Source organism: Salvelinus namaycush, chromosome 24 (assembly GCF_016432855.1).
Source record: "Salvelinus namaycush isolate Seneca chromosome 24, SaNama_1.0, whole genome shotgun sequence".
NCBI classification, from domain to species: Eukaryota; Metazoa; Chordata; class Actinopteri; order Salmoniformes; family Salmonidae; genus Salvelinus; species Salvelinus namaycush.
The window spans coordinates 17,959,577-17,982,711 of record NC_052330.1 but is presented as its reverse complement, the minus strand read 5'-3'; the positions used below and the strand labels follow the sequence as shown (position 1 = coordinate 17,982,711).

General features: G+C 42.6%; 1 protein-coding gene across 1 annotated transcript in view; it reads left to right on the top strand.

The window, feature by feature from the left end:
* LOC120019561 (potassium channel subfamily K member 2-like) overlaps window positions 1–20,703 on the top strand; it is a 59,886-nt gene extending 39,183 nt beyond the window's left edge. Inside the window, exon 7 of the mRNA XM_038962865.1 lies at window positions 20,353–20,703. Within this exon, the coding sequence (XP_038818793.1) occupies window positions 20,353–20,703 (351 nt within the window). The remainder of the gene's footprint in view (window positions 1–20,352) is intronic.
* The last annotated feature ends 2,432 nt before the right edge of the window (window positions 20,704–23,135 follow it).

Below are 23,135 nucleotides of genomic sequence, written 5' to 3'. Positions count from 1 at the left end.
CACAACTCCAAGACACCAAATGAAAGATACACATCTTGTGAATCCAGCCATCATTTCTGATTTTTAAAATGTTTTACAGGGAAGACACAATATGTAAATCTATTAGCTAACCACGTTAGCAAAAGACACCACTTTTTTTACTCCACCATTTTTTTACTGCATCAGTAGCTATCACAAATTCGACCAAATAAAGATATAAATAGCCACTAACCAAGAAACAACTTCATCAGATGACAGTCTGATAACATATTTATTGTATAGCATATGTTTTGTTAGAAAAATTTGCATATTTCAGGTATAAATCATAGTTTACCATTGCAGCCACCATCACAACTCTCACCAAAGCAACTAGAATAACTACAGAGACCATCGTGTATTACCTAATTACTCATCATAAAACATTTCTTAAAAATACACAGCATACAGCAAATGAAAGACACAGATCTTGTGAATCCAGCCAATATTTCAGATTTTCTAAGTGTTTTACAGCGAAAACACAATATAGCGTTATATTAGCTTACCACAATAGCAAACATCACAACAGCATTGATTCAAGCCAAAAATAGCGATAACGTATAAACCACCAAAATATATTAATTTTTTCACTAACCTTCTCAGAATTCTTCAGATGACAGTCCTATAACATCATATTACACAATGCATATAGAGTTTGTTCGAAAATGTGCATATTTAGCGGCACAAATCGTGGTTATACAATGAGAAAAGTAGCAAAGCTGCAAAGAAAATGTCAGGAGAAATCTTTGGAGAGGCACCTATTCTAATCAGTAACTAATCCAAAACTTGACTAAAAAATACAGGTTGGACAGCAAATGAAAGACAAATTAGTTCTTAATGCAATCGCTGTGTTACATTTTAAAAATTAACGTTACTACAACATACAGCGTGCGTTAAAGCGAGGCTACACTGAAATTAATGGCGGCTTATGCATGTAACATTTTTCAACAGAACAACGAATTATCAGCATAAATAGTTCTTACTTTTTGATGAACTCCCATCAGAATCTTGGGAAAGGTGTCCTTTGTCCAAAATAATCGTTGCTCGGTTGTAGAATGTCCTCTTCAACGTTGCAATTAGCAGTAAACATTAGGCATGTGGTCCAGACATCACCAACTCCCTAGAACGCAACACTAATACATATCCGAAAAATTGCAATATACTGACATAAACTGATATAATTCGGTTTAAAATAACAACATTATGATGTCTTTAACACCTATATCGAATAAAAACACAGCCGGATATTTCTAAGAGTTATAACCGAAGGTTCTAGCACGATATGCCAAGCTCCTTTCTGCGTCAGAGCGAAGAGGGAAAAGAACGCACACCTCCTTGCCAAGCCATTTAACCTGATGAGGACAGGGGGTGCTGTTTTCACTTTTGGGGAAAAACGTGCCCAATTTAAACGGCCTCGTACTCAATTCTTGCTCGTACAATATGCATATTATTATTACTATTGGATAGAAAACACTCTCTAGTTTCTAAAACCGTTTGAATTTTGTCTGTGGGTAAAACAGAACTCATTTGGCAGCACACTTTGTGACCAGGAAGTGGAAAGTCTGAAATCTATGTTCTGTTCAAGTGACTGCCTATAAATGGGCATGATACGTATGACTATACGTGCACGTCATACACCTTCACCCGGATGTCAAGAGGAAGTGAGAGGAAAAATGAGTTGATTATCTCTGTCTGACGTTGAATAAGCCCTCTTGGAACAACGTGTCCCCCATTTTCTGTTTTCTGCAAGGCGCGTGTTGGGACCTGTTATTGCCTACTGGAAAGCTGTCGTTATGGGCGAATATGATCTCCGGCTTTGATTTTATTTGATACATGTTACAATATCATCCTAAAGTATGTTTTTTCAATATAGTTTCATTAGATTATTGAAATTTATTCGGGACGTTAGGCGTGTTGCGTTGTTTGACTTTGTTGACGTTGGAGAGCTTAGCGCCGCATGGCCAGTGTGCTTGCTAATTCAAGAGGGAAAAAGAACGTTCTGAATCCAAACAAAGACGGTTCTGGACAAAGGACCCCTTGTCCAACATTCTGATAGAAGATCAGCAAAAGTAGGAACCATTTTGTGATGCTATTTCATATATATCTGTCGAACTGTGTACTAGTAGCTTTGCGCTCAGGTTTTGGTTATTCCCTTACCATAACTAAGTCTTATGTCGTAATGAAGATATTTTTAGAATTCTAACACTGCGATTGCATTAAGAACTAATGGATCTATCGTTTCCTATACAACATGTATTTTTTTGTAATGTTTATGAATAGCTATTTGGTCAGAATAGGTGAGAGTCTAATAGAAATATCCGCACATTCTGGGAAAAAGATGCTACGTTAGCACGTTATGCTACGTTATGCTACGTTGTATAACCACGGATTTCAGCTCTAAATATGCACATTTTCGAACAAAACATAAGTGTATGTATAACCTGATGTTATAGGACTGTCATCTGAGGAAGGTTTATGAAGGTTAGTGAAATTTAATATCTTTTGCTGGTTTATTCGCTAACGCTAACGTGCCTATTGCTATCGCTAACGTGCCTTGATGAATGAATGCGGTAGTGTGGTAGGCTATTGTAGTAAGCTAATATAATGCTATATTGTGTTTTCGCTGTAAAACACTTAAGAAATCGGAAATATTGGCTGTATTCACAAGATCTTTGTCTTTCATTTGCTATACACCATGTATTTTTCAGAAATGTTTTATGATGAGTATTTCGGTATGTCACGTTGGTGTCTGTAATTATTCTGGCTGCTTTCGGTGCAATTTCTGATTGTAGCCGCAATGTAAACTATGATTTATACCTGAAATATGCACATTTTTCGAACAAAACATAGATTTATTGTATAACATGTTATAAGACTGTCATCTGATGAAGTTGTTTCTTGGTTTCTTTGGTTTGTTCTAGGTTAGTTTGGTTGATTTTGTGCATGCTACCTGTGCTGTGAAAAATGTCTGTGCTTTTTTCTATTTGTTGGTGAGCTAACATAAATATATATTGTGTTTTCCCTGTAAAACATTTAAAAAATCGGACATGTTGGCTGGATTCACAAGATGTGTATCTTTCATTAGCTGTATTGGACTTGTTAATGTGTGAAAGTTAAATATTTCAAAAAAATATATTTTGAATTTCGCGCTCTGCCTTTTCAGTGGAATGTGGGAGGAGTTCCGCCTGCGGAACCCCAGAGTCAGACAGGTTAAAACCTTTCAGATCTGCCTAGAGACTCCATTTCAAGACTCACTATTCGCTAACAACCAGGGGAAGGCGTATGCAGTGCATCTCAACCAATAGAAGACAGGCAGATTTATAAACAGATCTGAGAACAGCTTGCAAAATGTTGCATTCTCACATCCACATAGGAAAATTGCTCTAAGTCCAGTTCTGTTTCACTCACAGATATAATTCAAACTGTTTTAGAAACTAGAGAGTGTTTTCTATCCAATAGTAATAATAATATGCATATTGTACGAGCAAGAATTGAGTACGAGGCAGTTTAATTTGGGAACGTAATTATTACAAAGTGCTAACAGCACCCCCTAATGACAAGAAGTTAACAGAACTGAGATTTACTTCAAAGTGCAGTTACTCTATTGCTTACACCTATCAAGTTGTTTCAGTTCTACACAAGTGCCTAGGGAGGAGGGTTTCTTGACAGGGCCTAGCTATACTGGCCAATAAGGACATGCCCTAGAGATGTCCTTTATTCGGACAGTGGTTAGGGCATTCATCATTGGTGCTTGTGGTCTGGGTTCGAGAACTGCTAGGGAAGTCGTCCTCCTCTCACATTCTTAGCAATATATTAATGTCATTATTGCCGTTTGGAATTGCTTTTATCAGACATTTAGAATGTTCATATGGAAATATAATTTATGTTTATTATAATTGTATAGATTTCTCCTTTTTCACGCATTTCTAGAACATTAGGTACCAGCTTTGTTTCTTTCTGCACGACCTCCAGATGCTTTTTCAGGTTTGATGTAGTGTTTCTGGACGAAGAGATCAATGCACCCTTTGCAGATTTTGCATTTGACTAAAATTGTTGTTCTCTTTTTCCTCGATTAACTCAAATTAATGGGAGCATTTCCACAGGGAAAAGGGGTAACAACTGAGCTGCTATGTTTCTTTGATTTTCAGCTTTACGATAGCCAATTGTAAACAAGTTAGCCTACAGTATGAATTCCGTTAGCATGAGACAAGGCTTTAAAAAATGGGTTACTTGAAAACGTAACTAATAATATTACAATATCTCAGATGATGAGCAAATCCCTGATTTAGATTTTTTTTTTATTCATTGAATCAGACATTGTAGACTATTCTGAAACGGTGATCAACAGTGTTGTTGTCATGGAAGAAGTTGACAAAGTTTTGAAATCAGTGGAATGCCCGGTGGAAGCAGAGTATGAAAGCTAAGGACATGGAGAAAATGCTGCCGTTTGATTGCAAATATGTGGATGGAGTCGAAAAGAGAACACACAGAAGGCTGTTGTATAAAACACCTGTCTCTGGATTACATCTTCAAACTAAGGACAACAATGGCAGCCGTGACAGAGGGAGAAACATTCATCCATGTATACAGGTAAGAGAGTCTAGCTAGCTACATTTTCAGATATTATACATTTCTAATTTGGCAAGAAAGTCATTTTCATTGCAAGTTAAAGTGTACTGTTAGGAATAATATTACTACAGATCATACTAGCTATCTCAGAAATCCATTTGCATTGCTAGTTATAGCCTATGTTAGCTAGCTAGCTAACATTGAACCTAGTTGGTTAGCTTTCGCTACCTGCAGATTCATGCATGGTAATAGCGTTATAAATTATGGTTCATGTCCAAACAAAAGATTCCACTATGCAAGTAACTATTTCACTGTACCATTTACATCTTCTGTATCCTGTGCATGTGACAAAAAAATTGCTTTTATTTGATATAGTGTGTGTTTACCAGAGATGTGAAGAACAACATGACCTGCACCAAGTCAAATTATAATTTTCATGTCGATAGACGTAGTATAAACCAGCCTTTAGTCTAGAAATCTCTGGTTGTTTAATACACTACCGTACTCACTCTGTTTAGCACATGGCCTCAGATGTGAATCCTTAAAGAGATGGGTGGGGATAAGGCATAAGACAGTGTGAACGATGCTGAATGGGTGTAGACAAAGACGAGCTCTCCAGTAGGTGTACCAAAACATGCAAGGTCCATTTTCTCAAAAGTGGGGTTACAAGTTTATCAACTTTCAAAGCAGAATTACTTTCCCATTGTTCCTCAACTGTAGTGTATGATATACCATTTTCTAGCTCTGAGTCTCTACTTTTATCCAATGTAAAAAACACTGTTTAAAATTATTTTGCTACTTAAGACTGACTAGAGCCGATCGGTCACATATATTACGGTAATATATTAGTGTAAGTAATTATTACCCCAAACACTGGTCCCAAGTGATTCTGTTGCAATTTGTCTTTTTTTCCACATAAAAACTTGAAGATGGAACTGTGTTTTGTTTTGTTTTGGTATAACTGGCATCATCATTCCTTATTAAATGTCAAATGTGAGAAAGTACAGACATACTACTGTAAATATACACATTCCTAATCATCTGAGAATATGGCAACCATGTTCTGAGTTTGTTTCTATCGGCATCAAATTAGGAATGTGTAACGACTTTCTTCCTGAGATGAAGGAGAGGACCAAAATGCAGCGCGGTTAGTGTTCAACATGTTTAATTTGAACATAAACGGTGAACACTTACAACAATACAAAAACAACAAATGTGAAAGTCGAGACAGTCCTATCTGGTGCAGAACACAAACACAGAGACTGGAAACAAACACCCACAAAATCCCAACACAAAACAAGCCTCCTATATATGAGTCTCAATCAGAGACAACGAATACCATCTGTCTCTGATTGAGAACCCACACTAGGCTGACATAGAAACAGACAAACTAGACACACAACATAGAATTCCCACCCAGCTCACGTCCTGACCAACTAAACACATACAAAACAACAGAAAACAGGTCAGGAACGTGACAGAACCCCCCCCCTCAAGGTGCGAACTCCGGGCGCACCCCTAAAACTCAAGGGGAGGGTCTGGGTGGGCATCTGTCCGCGGTGGCGGCTCCGGCGGTGGACGAGGGCACCACTCCACCCTTGTCTTTGTCCACCTCCTTAGCGTCCCTTGAGTGGCGACCCTCGCCCCCGACCATGGTCCAGGAACCTTCACCAACTCCCCTCTACAATAGAGGAGACAACTCAGGACAGAGAGGTAGTTCAGGACAAAGAGGTAGCTCAGGACAGAGAGGTAGCCCAGGACAGAGAGGTAGCCCAGGACAGAGGGACAACTCCGGACTAGTGGCAGCTCCGGACTGAGTGGCAGCTCATGACTGGAGGGCAGCTCATGACTGGAGGGCAGCTCATGACTGGAGGGCAGCTCATGACTGGAGGGCAGCTCATGACTGGAGGGCAGCTCATGACTGAAGGGCAGCTCATGACTGAAGGGCAGCTCATGACTGGAGGGCAGCTCATGACTGGAGGGCAGCTCATGACTGGAGGGCAGCTCATGACTGGAGGGCAGCTCATGACTGAAGGGCAGCTCATGACTGAAGGGCAGCTCATGACTGAAGGGCAGCTCATGACTGAAGGGCAGCGCATGACTGAAGGGCAGCTCATGACTGAAGGGCAGCTCATGACTGAAGGGCAGCTCATGACTGGAGGGCAGCTCATGACTGGAGGGCAGCTCATGACTGGCTGGCGTCTCTGGCAGCTCCTGACTGGCTGGCGTCTCTGGCAGCTCCTGACTGGCTGGCGTCTCTGGCGGCTCCTGACTGGCTGGCGTCTCTGGCGGCTCCTGACTGGCTGGCGTCTCTGGCGGCTCCTGACTGGCTGGCGTCTCTGGCGGCTCCTGACTGGCTGGCGTCTCTAGCGGCTCCTGACTGACGGGCGGCTCTAATGGCTCGGGACAGACGGGCGGCTCTAATGGCTCGGGACAGACGGGCGGCTCTAATGGCTCGTGGCAGACGGATGGCTCAGACGGCGCTGGGCAGACGGATGGCTCAGACGGCGCTGGGCAGACGGATGGCTCAGACGGCGCTGGGCAGACGGATGGCTCAGACGGCGCTGGGCAGACGGATGGCTCAGACGGCGCTGGGCAGACGGATGGCTCAGACGGCGCTGGGCAGACGGATGGCTCAGACGGCGCTGGGCAGACGGATGGCTCAGACGGCGCTGGGCAGACGGATGGCTCAGACGGCGCTGGGCAGACGGATGGCTCAGACGGCGCTGGGCAGACGGACAGTTCAGACGGCGTTGGGCAGACGGACAGTTCAGGCGCCGCTGGGCAGACGGGCAGTTCAGGCACCGCTGGGCAGACGGGCAGTTCAGGCACCGCTGGGCAGACGGCAGACTCTGGCCGGCTGAGACGCACTATAGGCCTGATGCGTGGTGCCGGAACTGGAGGTACCGGGCTGAGGGCACGCACCTCAGGGCGAGTGCGGGGAGGAGGAACAGGGCTCTGGCGATGCACTGGAAGCCTGGTGCGTGGTGTAGGCACTGGTGGTACTGGGCTGGGGCGGGAAGGTGGCGCCGGATATACCGGACCGTGAAGGAGGACACGCGCTCTTGAGCACCGAGCCTCTCCAACCTTACCAGGTTGAATGGTCCCCGTAGCCCTGCCAGTGCGGCGAGGTGGAACAACCCGCACTGGGCTATGCAGGCGAACCGGGGACACCACCTGTAAGGCTGGTGCCATGTACGCCGGCCCGAGGAGACGTACTGGAGGCCAGATACGTTGGGCCGGCTTCATGACATCCAGCTCGATGCCCAACCTAGCCCTCCCAGTGCGGCAAGGTGGAATAGCCCGCACTGGGCTAAGCACGCGTACTGGGGACACCGTGCGCTTTACCGCATAACACGGTGTCTGACCAGTACGACGCCCTCTCACTCCACGGTAAGCCCGGGGAGTTGGCTCAGGTATCCAACCTGGCTTCGCCACACTCCCCTTTAGCCCCCCCCCAAGAAATTTTTGGGTGAGCCTCTCGGGTTTCCAGCCACTCTGCCTTGCAAGCGCCTCATAATGCCGCCTCTCTGCTTTTGATGCCTCCAGCTCCGCTTTGGGACGACGACACTCCTCTGGCTCTGCCCAGGGTCCTTCTCCGTCCAGAATCTCCTCCCATGTCCATTCCTCCTTGTACTGCTGCTGCTGTTGCTGCTGCCCGTTGCCACGCTGCTTGGTCCGGGTTTGGTGGGTGTTTCTGTAACGACTTTCTTCCTGAGATGAAGGAGAGGACCAAAATGCAGCGCGGTTAGTGTTCAACATGTTTAATTTGAACATAAACGGTGAACACTTACAACAATACAAAAACAACAAATGTGAAAGTCGAGACAGTCCTATCTGGTGCAGAACACAAACACAGAGACTGGAAACAAACACCCACAAAATCCCAACACAAAACAAGCCTCCTATATATGAGTCTCAATCAGAGACAACGACTACCATCTGTCTCTGATTGAGAACCCACACTAGGCTGACATAGAAACAGACAAACTAGACACACAACATAGAATTCCCACCCAGCTCACGTCCTGACCAACTAAACACATACAAAACAACAAAAAACAGGTCAGGAACGTGACAGAATGTTACAAATAGAAATGCAATGACTAGAGCTGATGTTATTGCTTATAAGAAACACATGTTTGTTCTACATGGTATATGTGGTGTGGATTTCAAAAAGACAACAGAGTTCACTTTGAGATGCTCTGTTACAGTTTAAGTCGGAAGTTTACATACACCTTAGCCAAAAACATTTAAACACAGTTTTTCACAATTCCTGACATTTAATCCTAGTAAAAATTGTTTTAAGTCAGTTAGGATCACCACTTTATTTTAAGAATGTGAAATGTCATAGTATTAGTAGAGAGAATGATTTATTTCAGCTTTTATTTCTTTCATCACATTCCCAGTGGGTCAGAGGTTTACATACTCTCAATTAGTATTTGGTAGCATTGCCTTTAAATTGTTTCACTTGGCTCAAAAGTTTCAGGTAGCCTTCCACAAGCTTCCCACAATAAGTTGGGTGAATTTTGGCCCATTCCTCCTGACAGAGCTGGTGTAACTGAGTCAGGTTTTTAGGCCTCGATGCTTGCACACGCTTTTTTCAGTTCTGCCCACAAATTGTCTTTAGGATTGAGGTCAGGGCTTTGTGATGGCCACTCCAATACCTTGACTTTGTTGTCCATAAGCCATTTTGTAAGTATGCTTGGGGTCATTATCCATTTGGAAGACCCATTTGTGACCAAGCTTTAACTTCCTGGCTGATGTCTTGAGATGTTGCTTCAATATATCTACATAATTTTCCTCCCTCATGATGCCATCTATTTTCTGAAGTGCACCAGTCCCTCCTGCAGCAAAGCACCCCCACAACATGATGCTGCCACCCCCGTGCTTCATCGTTGGGATGGTGTTCTTCGGCTTGCAAGCATCCCCCTTTTGTCCTCCAAACATAACGATGGTCATTATGGCCAAACAGTTCTATTTTTGTTTCATCAGACCAGAGGACATTAATCCAAAAAGTACGATCTTTGTCCCCATGTGCAGTTGCAAACCGTATTCTGGCTTTTTTATGGCGGTTTTGGAGCAGTGGCTTCTTCCTTGCTGAGCGGCCTTTCAGGTTATGTCGATATAGGACTCGTTTTACTGTGGATATAGGTCCTTTGCTGTTGTTCTGGGATTGAATTGCACTTTTCGCACCAAAGTACATTCATCTCTAGGAGAGGGAAGGCGTCTCCTTCCTGAGCGGTATGACTGCTGCATGGTCCCATGGTGTTTATACTTGCGTACTATTGTTTGTACAGATGAACGTAGTACCTTCAGGCGTTTGGAAATTGCTCCCAAGGATGAACCAGACTTGTGGAGGTCTACAATTATTTTTCTGAGGTCTTGGCTGATTTCTTTTGAATTTTCCCATGATGTCAAGCAAAGAGGCACTGAGTTTGAAGGTAGGCCTTGAAGTACATCCACAGGTACACCTCCAATTGACTCAAATTATGTCAATTAGCCTATCAGAAGCTTCTAAAGCCATGACATCATTTTCTGGAATTTTCCAAGCTGTTTAAAGGCACATTCAACTTAGTGTATGTACACTTTTGACCCACTGGAATTGTGATACAGTGAATGTTAAGTGAAATAATCTGTCTGTAAACAATTAGGCCATGTCAAGAATTAGGCCCTGTCAAGAACAAAACCTAACCCCTCCTGCCTAGGCACTGAAACAACCTAGATCTGAAACAACTTGATAGGTGTAAGCAATAGGGTGAATGCACTTTGAAGTAAATCTCAGCTTTGTTAAAAGTACACTTAAGAAAAAACATACTTATATCAGTGATTCAGGAGTATCATTAAAATAGGTTAAAATGCCCCTAGAGTCGATTGAGACACTGTTGCGTCAATCTAAGTTACATAACAAATAAATTCCCATCAAAAATTGTCAGTTTAAGCTAGAGATATGAGGTTTTTGCATTGGCTGCGTATCAATCCACCGCATCCGTCAGTGTCGTACTACCGCATCTGCGGTGAAAAGTGGCAGCTGGTTGAGAGAATGCCAAGAGTGTGCAAAGCTGTCGTCAAGGCAAAAGGTGGCTACTTTGAAGTATATCAAATATCAAATATATTTAGATTTCTTTAACACTTTTTTGGTTCCTACATGATTACATGTGTTATTTCATAGTTTTGATGTCTTTACTATTATACAATGTAGAAAACAGTAAAATAAAGAAAGCCCTGGAATGATTAGGCGTGTCCAAACTTTTGACTGGTACTTTAGGACAGGCACTTCAAAACCTTGATTCTTATTATTTATTTTTTTACTGTCCTTTTTGCCATTTATGAATGCGTTATTATATGCCAAAATCAATTTTTTTATACGTAAAGGGGTCTTACAATTCAAAATCAAATAGCTAAATTATCCATAGTATGACCATCTTAAAACAATTCCATATGTCAGCTTAGCACCCCCCCAACATCTTAGACTCTAATTAATTTATATGCCCCACCCATATTTGACAACTATACAGAAAACCCTTAAATTGTTGAAATAAGTAAATCAAATCAATAAGAGAATAGTCAAATGAACTGATAAGTGACACAGACATGGTGGCATGGCAACAAGATCTGAATACTGTGCACCAAGAGGTTGTGAGTTCAAATCCCAGATGAGGACATGTTGAAGAATAATTACTATGTAAATGACCATGCACAATATAATCATGTATCTCAAAGTGCATCACATATGTAAGTTGAAAACATTATGTTAAAAGCAGTATGAGTATCCCTTGCCAACAGGCAAAAATAGTTGTGAATGGATCAGTGGTTCACCAATCAGGGCCTTGATGGGCAACAGTAACAAGGTGTGATGTGTAATGAAACATGTTTTGTGAAGAACATTTCTTTGGGACCATCAGGCAGGTCCTGACAAATGATACACAAAAATTTTCTTGAAACGTGTATATAACATTACTATCTTACATTCTGATAACATAGCAACCATGTTCTGTGTATGTTTGGTGGGACGTTGATGGAATATTCTCCTAACCCTCAGAAAACTGGACACGAATGTTCTTGCAACGTCCCATAAAACAAATCAAGAACATTAATGTTGTATATTCTGAGAACATTGTAACCACGTTATAGATAAGTTCTGCTTGACATTAAGGCAATGTTCTGCTAACTTTAACACCAAAACATCCAAAGGTTTTTGCTAGCATACAATGTTCCCCATACTAACGAAAAACTGGTCTCTCAAACAATAGGGGAACATTACAAAAACATTCTCTCTCCCTAGAATTGTTAGCTGGAATGTAGCTGTGAATTCACCCAATCACAGCACAACAAGTTGTGACCATATATCAAATCCCCAAACAGGGTGAGGCAAAGTGTTTACTAGAGTATTCGACCACAACCTGGCATATTCAACACCGACCTAAAACGGATTACTTCAAAATAAACCAACCTTTTAGATCAGATGTATAGTATATCTTCTTAACCATTTTACACTGAGTGTACAAAACATTAGGAACACCTTGCTAATATTGTGTTGCATCTCCTTATGCCCTCAAAACAGCCTCAATTCGTCAGGGCATGGACTATAACAGTGGCAGGTAACCCTGTTCCTCGCGTGCCGTAGATACTGCAGGATTTTGGTCCAACTAGGGACAACACCTGACCAACTGAGTTAATTTATCAGTGATTACCTAAATTAAACACACCTGGTGTTCCAGGACAAAAACATGAAGTGGGGCTGCCTACCCCTGGACTACAAGGTGTTGAAAGCATTCCACAGGGATGCTGGCCCATATTGACTCCAATGTTTCCCACAGTTGTGTCAAGTTGTCTGGATGTCCTTTGAGTGGTGGACAATTCTTGATACACACAGGTAACTGTTGAGCGTGAAAAACCCAGCAGTGTTGCAGTTCTTGACACACTCAAACCAGTGCACCTACAACCATACACCGTTCAAAGTCACTTCAGTCTTTTGTCTTGCCCATTCAACCTCTGTATGGCAAACACACAATCCATGTCTAAATTGCTTAAAAATAATTATTTACCCTGTCTCCTCCCCTTCATCTACACTAATTGAAGTGGATTTAACAGGTGACATCAATAAGGGATCATAGCATTCACCTGTATGTCATGGCATTCACCACCTACCCTCCTCCCTAGCAGTGTGCTTAATTCTACTTCAACCCCCTAGTTTACCCTTTAAACGTGGATGGATTTCCCTGATTAATTAAGTTGTAGCATGTATTTTTAAAGGATGATTAATACAGTTAAATTCCAATCGCAAATTAATCATGGGACATCTTACCGCTCTGTCATGTTCATTCGTTTAGCTTAAGTAGATGAAGGAGAACACACACATGCAAGGGTCTGTAACACACACACACACACACACACACACACAGAGAGAGACACACACTCACACACACACTCACACACAAACACAAGTGAACGCTGACAGGCACAAACCTCCTCCAAATTAATCTCCATTCATTATCCGATATAAAAGTAAATCCCATTACAAAGGGAGAGATACTGTATGTGTGACTCTGCCGTGTGAATACTTGTATCATTAGGAGTGTGAGTGTGAGCCCTTTTACATAGAAACCTATTACTGAGAGCGAGGGAGACAGTGAGAGAACAAGAGAGTGTGTGGTGGAGAAGTGAGAATGAGAGGGTAAGAGTGGGTAGTGAAGGAAGAGAGGGAGGAATGGAAATGTGGACAAAAGATGAAGAGGGGGAGGGAAGCAGAAGAGCACACATGCAGACTCACAAATCTTAGCTTGGGGGTCTTCGATCCAGTAGCCCAAGACAGCTCATCTCAGCTTATTGTATAAGAAAATACCCTAGAGGTATTCATGCTATATTTTATGAAAATAATCAATAACTTCATCCCCCTTCTTCCATTTTTCCCCACTCTCTTTTTCTCTTCCTCTCTGTAACCATGAAAACGCCCTGCATCCCATTGTATCCTATAAAGCACGTTCTCGTGTAGTGAATGGATAGTTCTGGGTAGAATCTTAATTCAAAGGGGAAAAGGCAATCGGTCCCTTTTGTCAAAAGGATGTATATATATCAGTGGAGGCTGCTGAGGTGAGAACGGCTCATAACAAGAGCAAATGGAATGGCATCAAACCATGTGTCAAACCAACGGTATCAAATATGGCGCAGGAGAAGATTAAGACATTTTACTTGCCCACAGCCGATTTTGTTTTTTTGTTTGCCTATTTGCGTTGTTTGTAACTTGTTTTTTAAACTTATTTTGTACATAATGTTGCCGCAACCATCTCTTATGAGCGAAAAATAACTTCTAGACATCAGGACTGCGATTATTCACCACGGACTAGCAGAATCCTCTTTTTCCTTTCACGACTCTGACGAGCCCGACGCGAAGGATACGCTGCTTCCTCGGGAACAGGCCCCGATCCCCGTGATCTGCGTGAAGAGGAGGCGGAGAAAGAGTGGCCGAAGGTCCGGCTGCCTTCTGAGAATTCGCAGGTGATCAAATAAACCCCCACTTCCCTCCATTCTGCTAGCAAACATGCAATCTTTGGACAATAAAATTTACGAGTTTACGGGGAAGATTAAACTACCAATGGCACATTAAAAACTGTAACATCTTATGCTTCACGGAGTCGTGGCTGAACGACGACAACATCAACATACAACTGGCTGGTTATACGATGTACCGGCAGGATAGAACAGCGGGGTCTGGTAAGACAAGGGGCTGCGGTCTATGTATTTTTGTAAACAACAGCCGGTGCACGATAGGAAGTCTTGAGCTATTGCTAAGACAGCATTGAATGAGCTGTATTCCGCCATAAGCAAACAAGAAAACGCTCGCCCAGAGGCGGCGCTATTAGTAGCTGGGGACTTTAATGCAGGGAAACTTAAATCCGTTTTACCAAATTTCTATCAGCATGTTAAATGTGCAACCAGAGGAATAATAACTCTGGACCACCTACACTCCACAAACAGAGACGCATACAAAGCTCTCCCTCGCCCTCCATTTGGCAAATCTGACCATAATTCTATCCTCCTGATTCCTGCTTAAAACATTTTTTTAAGCAGGAAGCACCAGTGACTGGATCAATAAAAGAGTGGTCAGATGAAGCAGATGCTAAGCTACAGGACTGTTTTGCTAGCACAGACTGGAATATGTTCCGGGATTCCTCCGATGGCATTGAGGAGTACACCACATCAGTCATTGGCTTCATCAATAAGTGCATCGATGACGTCGTCCCCACAATGACCGTTCGTACATACCCCAACCAGAAGCCATGGATTACAGGCAGCATCCTCACTGAGTTAAAGGCTAGAGCTGCCGCTTTCAAGGAGCGGGACTCTAACCCGGAAGCTTATAAGAAATTCCGCTATGCCCTCCAACGAACCATCAAACAGGCAAAGCATCAATACAGGACTAAGATCGAATCGTACTACACCGGCTCTGACGTTCGTTGGATGTGGCAGGGCTTGCAACCCATTACAGACTACAAGGAGAAGCACAGCCGAGAGCTGCCCAGTGACATGAGCCTACCAGACGAGCTAAACACATACATGAGAGCACCAGCTGTTTCGGAAGACAGTGTGATCACGCTCTCCGCAGTCGATGTATGTGAGTAAGACCTTTAACTTCTTGCCACTATAGGGGGTGCTGTTTCGCATTAGCATAATTTGCTCTCCAGATTAAACTGCCTAGTACTCAATTCTTGCTCGTACAATATGCATATTATTGTTATTATTGGATAGAAAACACTCTCTAGTTTCTATAGCCGTTTGAATTATGTCTCTGAGTGAAACAGAACTCATTCTACAGCACTTTTCCTCCCAGTGTGTGAGATTTCAGAAATCTTGGCCTCTGGTTCCAGATCAGTTTTAAAGTCCCTGTAAATCCTATGAGGATACAAACACTGCCCACGCCTTCCTCTAGATGTCAGTAAGTGGTGACAATTTGAATGGAGTCGATTGCGCAATCAGTGCCTGCATAAAACGGCAAAGACCGGATGTACCGTCCTTTTGCTCCCTGCGCCTGACGCAAGATGGACGTTGGACCTCCTCTCTTTCCAAGCTTTGGTTTAGCCACTTATATATCGCCGGTCATGTTTTTACTCGTTATTGGTGTTAAAAACATCATAAGGTAGTTAATTTAAACCGTTTTATAGCAATTTATATCCGTTTAGTGCGATTTTGAGGCATTTCTATGTGATGCTCTTTGAAGCTTTGGGCACGTTTCGGGGTCCCGGTCGAACGTTAGTGGGCATTTCGACGGACAACAGGACATCTTTCGACCAAAAGAAGATTAGACCCAAGAAAGGATACATTGCCCAAGATTCTGATGGAAGATCACCTCATAGTAAGAAATATTTAATATGATAAATCGTTGTTCTGTCGAAAAATTTTAAACGCATATTCCGCCATTTTGTTTGGTATAGCTTCGCTTGGCGAACCCTGTATTGCACAGTAAGGATAATTTTAGAAATGTAATTCAGCGATTGCATTAAGAACTAATTTGTCTTTCGATAGCTGTCCAACTTATATTTTTTTAGTCAAGTTTATGAATAGTTATCCATGAGACAAGATCACTGTGAAAGATGGCGTCCGACATTTTCAGGCTAGTTTTGCTAGTATTGTCATTGTATAACCACGGTTGTTTGTGGCTAAATATGCACATTTTCGAACAAACTCTATATGTATGTTGTAATATGATGTTACAGGAGTGTCATCGGAAGAATTCTGAGAAGGTTAGTGAAAAAATTACTATATTTTGGCGATGATAACGATATCGCTCTCTTTGGCTTGAATCAATGGTCGGGTAACGTTTGCATATGTGGTATGCTAATATAACGATTTATTGTGTTTTCGCTGTAAAACACTTAGAACATCTGAAATATTGTCTGAATTCACAAGATCTGTGTCTTTCCATTGCTGTGAGTTGTGTATTTTTAAGAAATGTTTTATGATTAGTAATTAGGTAATACACGTTGCTCTGTGTATTTATTCTAGTCGAGTTGTGATGGTGGGTGCAATTGTAAACTATGATTTATACCTGAAATATGCACATTTTTCTAACAAAACCTATCCTATACAATAAATATGTTATCAGACTGTCATCTGATGAGGTTTTTTCTTGGTTAGTGGCTATCAATATCTTTATTTGGCCGAATTGGTGATAGCACCTGATGGAGTAAGAAACTGATGGAGTTAGGAAAGTGGTGTCTTTTGCTAACGTGGTTAGCTAATAGATTTACATATTTTGTCTTCCCTGTAAAACATTTTAAAAATCTGAAATGGTGGCTTTATTCACAAGATCTGTATCTTTCATTTGGTGTCTTGGACTTGTGATTTAATGATATTTAGATGCTACTATTTAATTGTGACGCTATGCTAGCAATGCTAATCAGTGTGGGGGGGGTGGGGGGTGATCCCGGATCCGGGGTTGAGGTTCGGTAAAGGTTAAACAGGTCAACATTCCCAAGGCCGCAGGGCCAGACGGATTACCAGGACGTGTGCTGCGGGCATGCGCTGATCAACTGGCAAGTGTCTTCACTGAGATTTTCAACCTCTCCCTGTCCGAGTCTGTAATACCAACATGTTTTAAGCAGACCCTCATAGTCCCTGTGCCCAAGAACACTAAGGTAACCTGCCTAAACGACTACTGACCCGTAGCACTCACATCTGTAGCCATGCAGTGCCTTGAAAGGCTGGTCATGGCTCACATCAATACCATCATCCCGGAAACCCTAGACCCACTCCAATTTGCATACCACCCCAAGAGATCCACAGATGATGCATTCTCCACAATGCCCTTTCCCACCTGGACAAAAAGGAACACCTATGTGAGAATGCTATTCATTGACTACAGCTCAGCGTTCAACATTATAGTGCCCTCAAAGCTCATCAATAAGCTAAGGACCCTGGGACTAAACACCTTCCTCTGCAACTGGATCCTTGACTTCCTGACGGGCCGCCCCAGGTGGTAAGGGTAGGTAACAACACATCCGCCACACTGATCCACAACACAGGTGCCCCTCCGGGGTACGTGCTCAGTCCCCTCCTGTACTCCCTGTTCACTCATGACTGCACGGCCAGGTACCACTCCAACACCATCATTTAAATTTTCCGATGACACAACAGTGGTAGGCCTGATCAACGACGAGACAGCCTATAGGGAGGAGGTCAGAGACCTGGCCATGTGGTGCCAGGACAACAACCTCTCCCTCAACGTGATCAAAACAAAGAAGATGATTGTGGACTACAGGAAAAAGAGGACCGAGCATTGCCATTTCCATCGACGGGGCTGCAGTGGAGCAGGTTGAGAGCTTCAAGTTCCTTGGTGTCCACATCACCAACAAACTATCATGGTCCAAGCACACCAAGACAGTTGTGAAGAGGGCACGACAAAACCTATTCCCCCTCAGGAGACTGAAAAGATTTGGCATGGGTCCTCAGATCCTCAAAAGGTTCTACAGCTGCACCATCGAGAGTATCCTGACTGGTTGCATCACTGCCTGTCCGACCGCAAGGCACTACAGAGGGTAGTGCGAACAGCCCAGTACATCACTGGGGCCAAGTTTCCTGCCATCCAGGACCTCTATACCAGGCGGTGTCAGAGGAAGGCCCTACAAATAGTCAATGACTCCAGCCACCCTAGTCATAGACTGTTCACTCTGCTACCGCACGGCAAGTGGTAGGGGAGCGCCAAGTCTAGGTCCAAGATGCTTCTAAACAGCTTCTACCCCCAAGCAATAAGACTCCTGAACATCTAGTCAAATGGCTACCCAGCCCCCCCAGCCCCCCCACCCCCACCCCCTCTTTACACCACTGCTACTCTCTGTTGTCATCTTTAATAACTCTACCTACATGTACATACTACCTCACATAACCGGTGCCGCCGCACATTCACTGTGTATCGGTACCCCCCTGTATATAGCCTCGCTGTTGTTATTTCACTGCTGCTCTTTAATTACTTGTTACTTTTATCTCTTATTCTTATCTGTATTTTTTGAAACTACATTGTTGGTTAGGGGCTCGTAAGTAAGCATTTCACTGTAAGGTCTACACCTGTTGTATTCGGCGCATGTGAAATAATTAAATTTGATTTGATTTGACTAATTCCGCTCCAGCCATTACCACAAGCCCATCCTCCCCAATTAAGGTGCCACCAACCTCCTGTGATATATATATACAGTACCAGTCAAAAGTTTGGACACACCTACTCATTCCAGGGTTTTTCTTTATTTTTACTATTTTCTAGATTGTTGATTAATAGTGAAGACATCAAAACTATGAAATAACACATAAGGAATCATGTAGGACCAAAAAAGTGTTAATCCCATCAAAATATATTTTATATTTGCGATTCTTCAAAGTAGCCACTCTTTGCCTTGATAACAGCTTTGCACACTCTTGGCATTCTCTCTAACAGCTTCATGGGGTAGTCATCTGGAATGCATTTCAATTAACAGGTGTGCCTTGCTAATTTGTGGAATTTCTTTCCTTCTTAATGCATTTGAGCCAATCAGTTGTGTTGTGACAAGGTAGAGGTGGTACACAGAATATAGCCCTATTTGGTAAAAGACCAAGTCCATATTACGGCAAGAACAGCTCAAATAAGCAGAGAAACGACAGTCCATCATTACTTTAAGACATGAAGGTCAGTATATCCAGAAAATGTTAAGAACTTTTAAAGTTTCTTCAAGTGCAGTCGCAACAACCGTCAAGCGCTATGATGAAACTGGCTCTCATGAGGACTGCCACAGGAAAGGAAGACCCAGAGTTACCTCTGCTGCAGAGGATAAGTTCATTAGAGTTACCATCTTCAGAAATTGCAGCCCAAATAAATGCTTCACAGAGTTCAAGTAACAGACACATCTCAACATCAATTGTTCAGAGGAGACAGTGTGAATCATGCCTTTATGGTCGAATTCCTGCAAAGAAACCACTACTAAAGGACACCAATAATAAGAAGCGACTTGCTTGGGCCAAGAAACATGAGCAATGGATATTAGACGGGTGGAAATCTGTCCTTTTGATCTGATGAGTCCAAATTTGAGATTTTTGGTTCCAAACGCTGTGTCTTTGTGACCGCATGTGTGGTTCCCACTGTGAAGCATGGAGGAGGAGTTGTGATGGTGTGGGGGTGCTTTGCTGGTGACACTGTCAGTGATTTATTTAGAATTCAAGGTACACTTAACCAGCATGGCTACCATAGCATTCTGCAGCGATACGCCATCCCATCTGGTTTGTGTTTAGTGGGACTATCATTTGTTTTTCAACAGGATAATGACCCAACACACTGTGTAAGGGCTATTTGACCAAGAAGGAGAGTGAGGGGGTGCTGCATCAGATGACCTGGCCTCCACAATCACCCGACCTCAACCCAATTGAGATAGTTTGGGATGAGTTGGACCACAGTGAAAGAAAGAATTCCAAGAGTGTGCAAAGCTGTCATCAAGGAAAAGGGTGGCTACTTTGAAGAATGTAAAATCCAAAATGTATTTTGATTTGTTTAACACTTTTTTGGTTACTACCTGATTCCATATGTTTTATTTCATAATTTTGATGTCTTCACTATTATTCTACAATCTAGAAAATAGTAAAAATGAAGAAAAACCTTTGAATGAGTAGGTATGTCCAAACTTTTGACTGGTACTGTGTATATAAAGAGTATTTGAATAGGTCAAATACATCAGGAATTCTTGATGAATCTGGGGGAAATTCTCCTCCCTCTCTATCTCTTTCTCTCTTTCTTTCTTTATCTTTCTGTAGGTAGGGGAGTTCCGGATCCACGCAGCAGAGTGGACGGCAAACGTGTCGGCTGAGTTCAAGGAGACGCGGCGTCGCCTGAGCGTAGACATCTCGAACAAGTTTGAGCGTGCCGCCTCCATTAAGCGTCGACTGTCCTCAGAGCTGGGCCTCAACCCAATCACCCAGGAGATGACCCCGGGCAGGAGGACGCTGTCCGTGAACCTGGGGCCAGGGGATGAGAGGGAGGCCTACCCCAACCTGGCTCTCTCCCTCACTCCTGTCCCTGGAGCCCTGGCCCGCAATGGCAGTGGACTCTACCTGAACGGACTCAGTCCGGACTACGCTGAGGTAGCCATCATAGAGAGCCTCTAGTGATGAGACACCGGGGTTGTGGAAGGAACATGGAGGTGAGACACATTTATGGTCATCAGTGGAGATCATTAAGTGAGACTAGCACACACACGCTTGTGTGTTCATGCTCACACTTGTGTGTTCATGCTCACACTTGTGCTCATTGGTTAAGAGGCTGGTTGGAGAGACAGATAGACACTTCAAGCTGAGATCTCAGGCATACTGTAGGTGAGTTTTCAGACATACACACATGCACACACGCATGTTCGTCAAAGGTGATGAGATACAAACACACACTAGGCTGTGCAGTGATCGATTGAGTGCTGTGAGGGAGAGAGACACTGGTCGATCATCACTTACAGTAGATCGATCATCACACACAAATACAAACACACACACTAATTGATGGAGCTTGTGGAGAGACACACGCATTAATGCTCCCACTCCACCTGAATACACAGAGAGGCTCTGAAGTCTGCATCAGATGAAGAGGTTCTTCACTGTCCAACACTGTATCATCCAAGATGAAACTTTCTCTAAGGCCTTTTACCCAACAAGTGTTAGGTTCTCACCAGGAGGCAACAATAATCACCAAACTTACGGAGCATGAAGTTGATGTATTTCCAAGATTGTGTCTTTTTTCGTTTCAGTTGACACTTTTGTATGGTTCATGTATTCAGACTACTAGGGCAGCATTTATTTAATGCCTTGCTTTCAGTAATGACACCGCTTACAGTTTTAAAGCAGAATGTTTGGATCATTTTTTTACCTTCAAGAAGGACATGCAGCTTTTTACCTAAGGAATATTCCAAGTGCCTTAAATATTGGAAGAACACTTTGAACAGTGTTTTGGATGCCGGTGCATGTTGGACTGAGTCTTATCTATCTGGTTCGTTATCAAGTCTTAATTCTTACTTAAGCAATCCTTGAGAATATTTGTACATTATTTATGCGTCTTTTAGAGAACACAGCAACACATCAAGTAACAAGGAGAAGGTGCATGGAAGGATATGAACTTTGACCTTTTGAAGTGGAGATTTAACAGAAGACAAAGCATACAAGCATATTTCCGATTGGAGCTGGACTGACTGGGATATTTCTGACCTCTCTGTCTGTGTGTGTCAACCATTTTGTCCCTGTTACTGTCCCATTGTCCCCTGCCTGCAATGGTGACTTTGTCATTCAGGCGCATTACTGATAGAATGTCACTCTCTTCCTCCTACTCCTCCTGTTCCCCTCCTCTCCTCTTCATCCCTCCTCCTCTCCTCCCACTCATAAACAAACGTAGACACTCTATTTATCAAAGAGAGAAATGGTCCTACAGAAGCATATCAACCATTCACCTCTATGGTTGCCTTCAATAACTCTGTATCCCAACAACTCATCCATGTATGTGGAAATAGTAAGGTAAGATATGTATTTATCTCAATGTTAAGTCCATCAAAAGCAGAAGTGATCTGCACACATAGTACAAAGACTCTAAGATTCTTCTTTTGCCATCTTTGGTTGGTTTTCTTAACGCAGCAGGGGGAGGGAGAGGGGGTGTTAAACACAGAGGTTTTGGCTAATGCTTCGTCATTTAGTCCCTCACTTGGTCTGCACATCACTATTTCTGGGGTTAAACAGAATACTCATCATAAAAAACCCTCTTCCTGTGTCCACCTGTGAATAACAGCATGCTATCTAAGCAAAGCTCGAGGAAGACAGGGCTTATATCATGGAGTTCCATATTGATGAATACTTCTCAATGGGTGGTGGATGTAGAAGGCAGATTAGGGAAATAGCTTGGTAGCCTCAAGGTTTAATCTGGCTTCTCTCCTCTGACAGGCTATTCATCATGTTGGATAGAAATATATTTGGGACATACATATATTGTATTTTCTTATACAAATCAGGCCCATTTTATGCATTTTACTCACTGTTTATTTTGATTGGGTGTGTGGGTAATGGGCATGGTTATTGGCATGGTTATGGGCTTGGTTATGCAATGTGTTATAAGGCTGAGGGGAGACGCAATTAAAAAATGACTTGGATTGTTACTTCAATGAAGGGGGATGCAATGAAGAAATGACTTGGATTGTTACTTTAATGTGTCTTTAATGTGTCTTTAACTTTAATTATTTATTCTGTGCTTTCTTATTTCCAATCACGTTTTTAATGTCATATCTTGCCAAAACATCACACATGTACCTCTCATGTGCATCATACAATACAGAACAAAGTGTCTTACAAATGCCCATTTCATCAAGAAACAGGTTTACATTCAATTTTTGAACAGAGTAATGGTTGTTAACTGAAAGTATGAATGTTTGAATGGTGAGAAAGCAGCCAGGTCACCTGTGATACAAATCAGTATTTGAAATCCATCCATTTTTTTATTTAACCTTTATTTAACTAGGCAAGTCAGTTAAGAACAATTAAGAACAAATTCTTATTTACAATGACGGCTTACA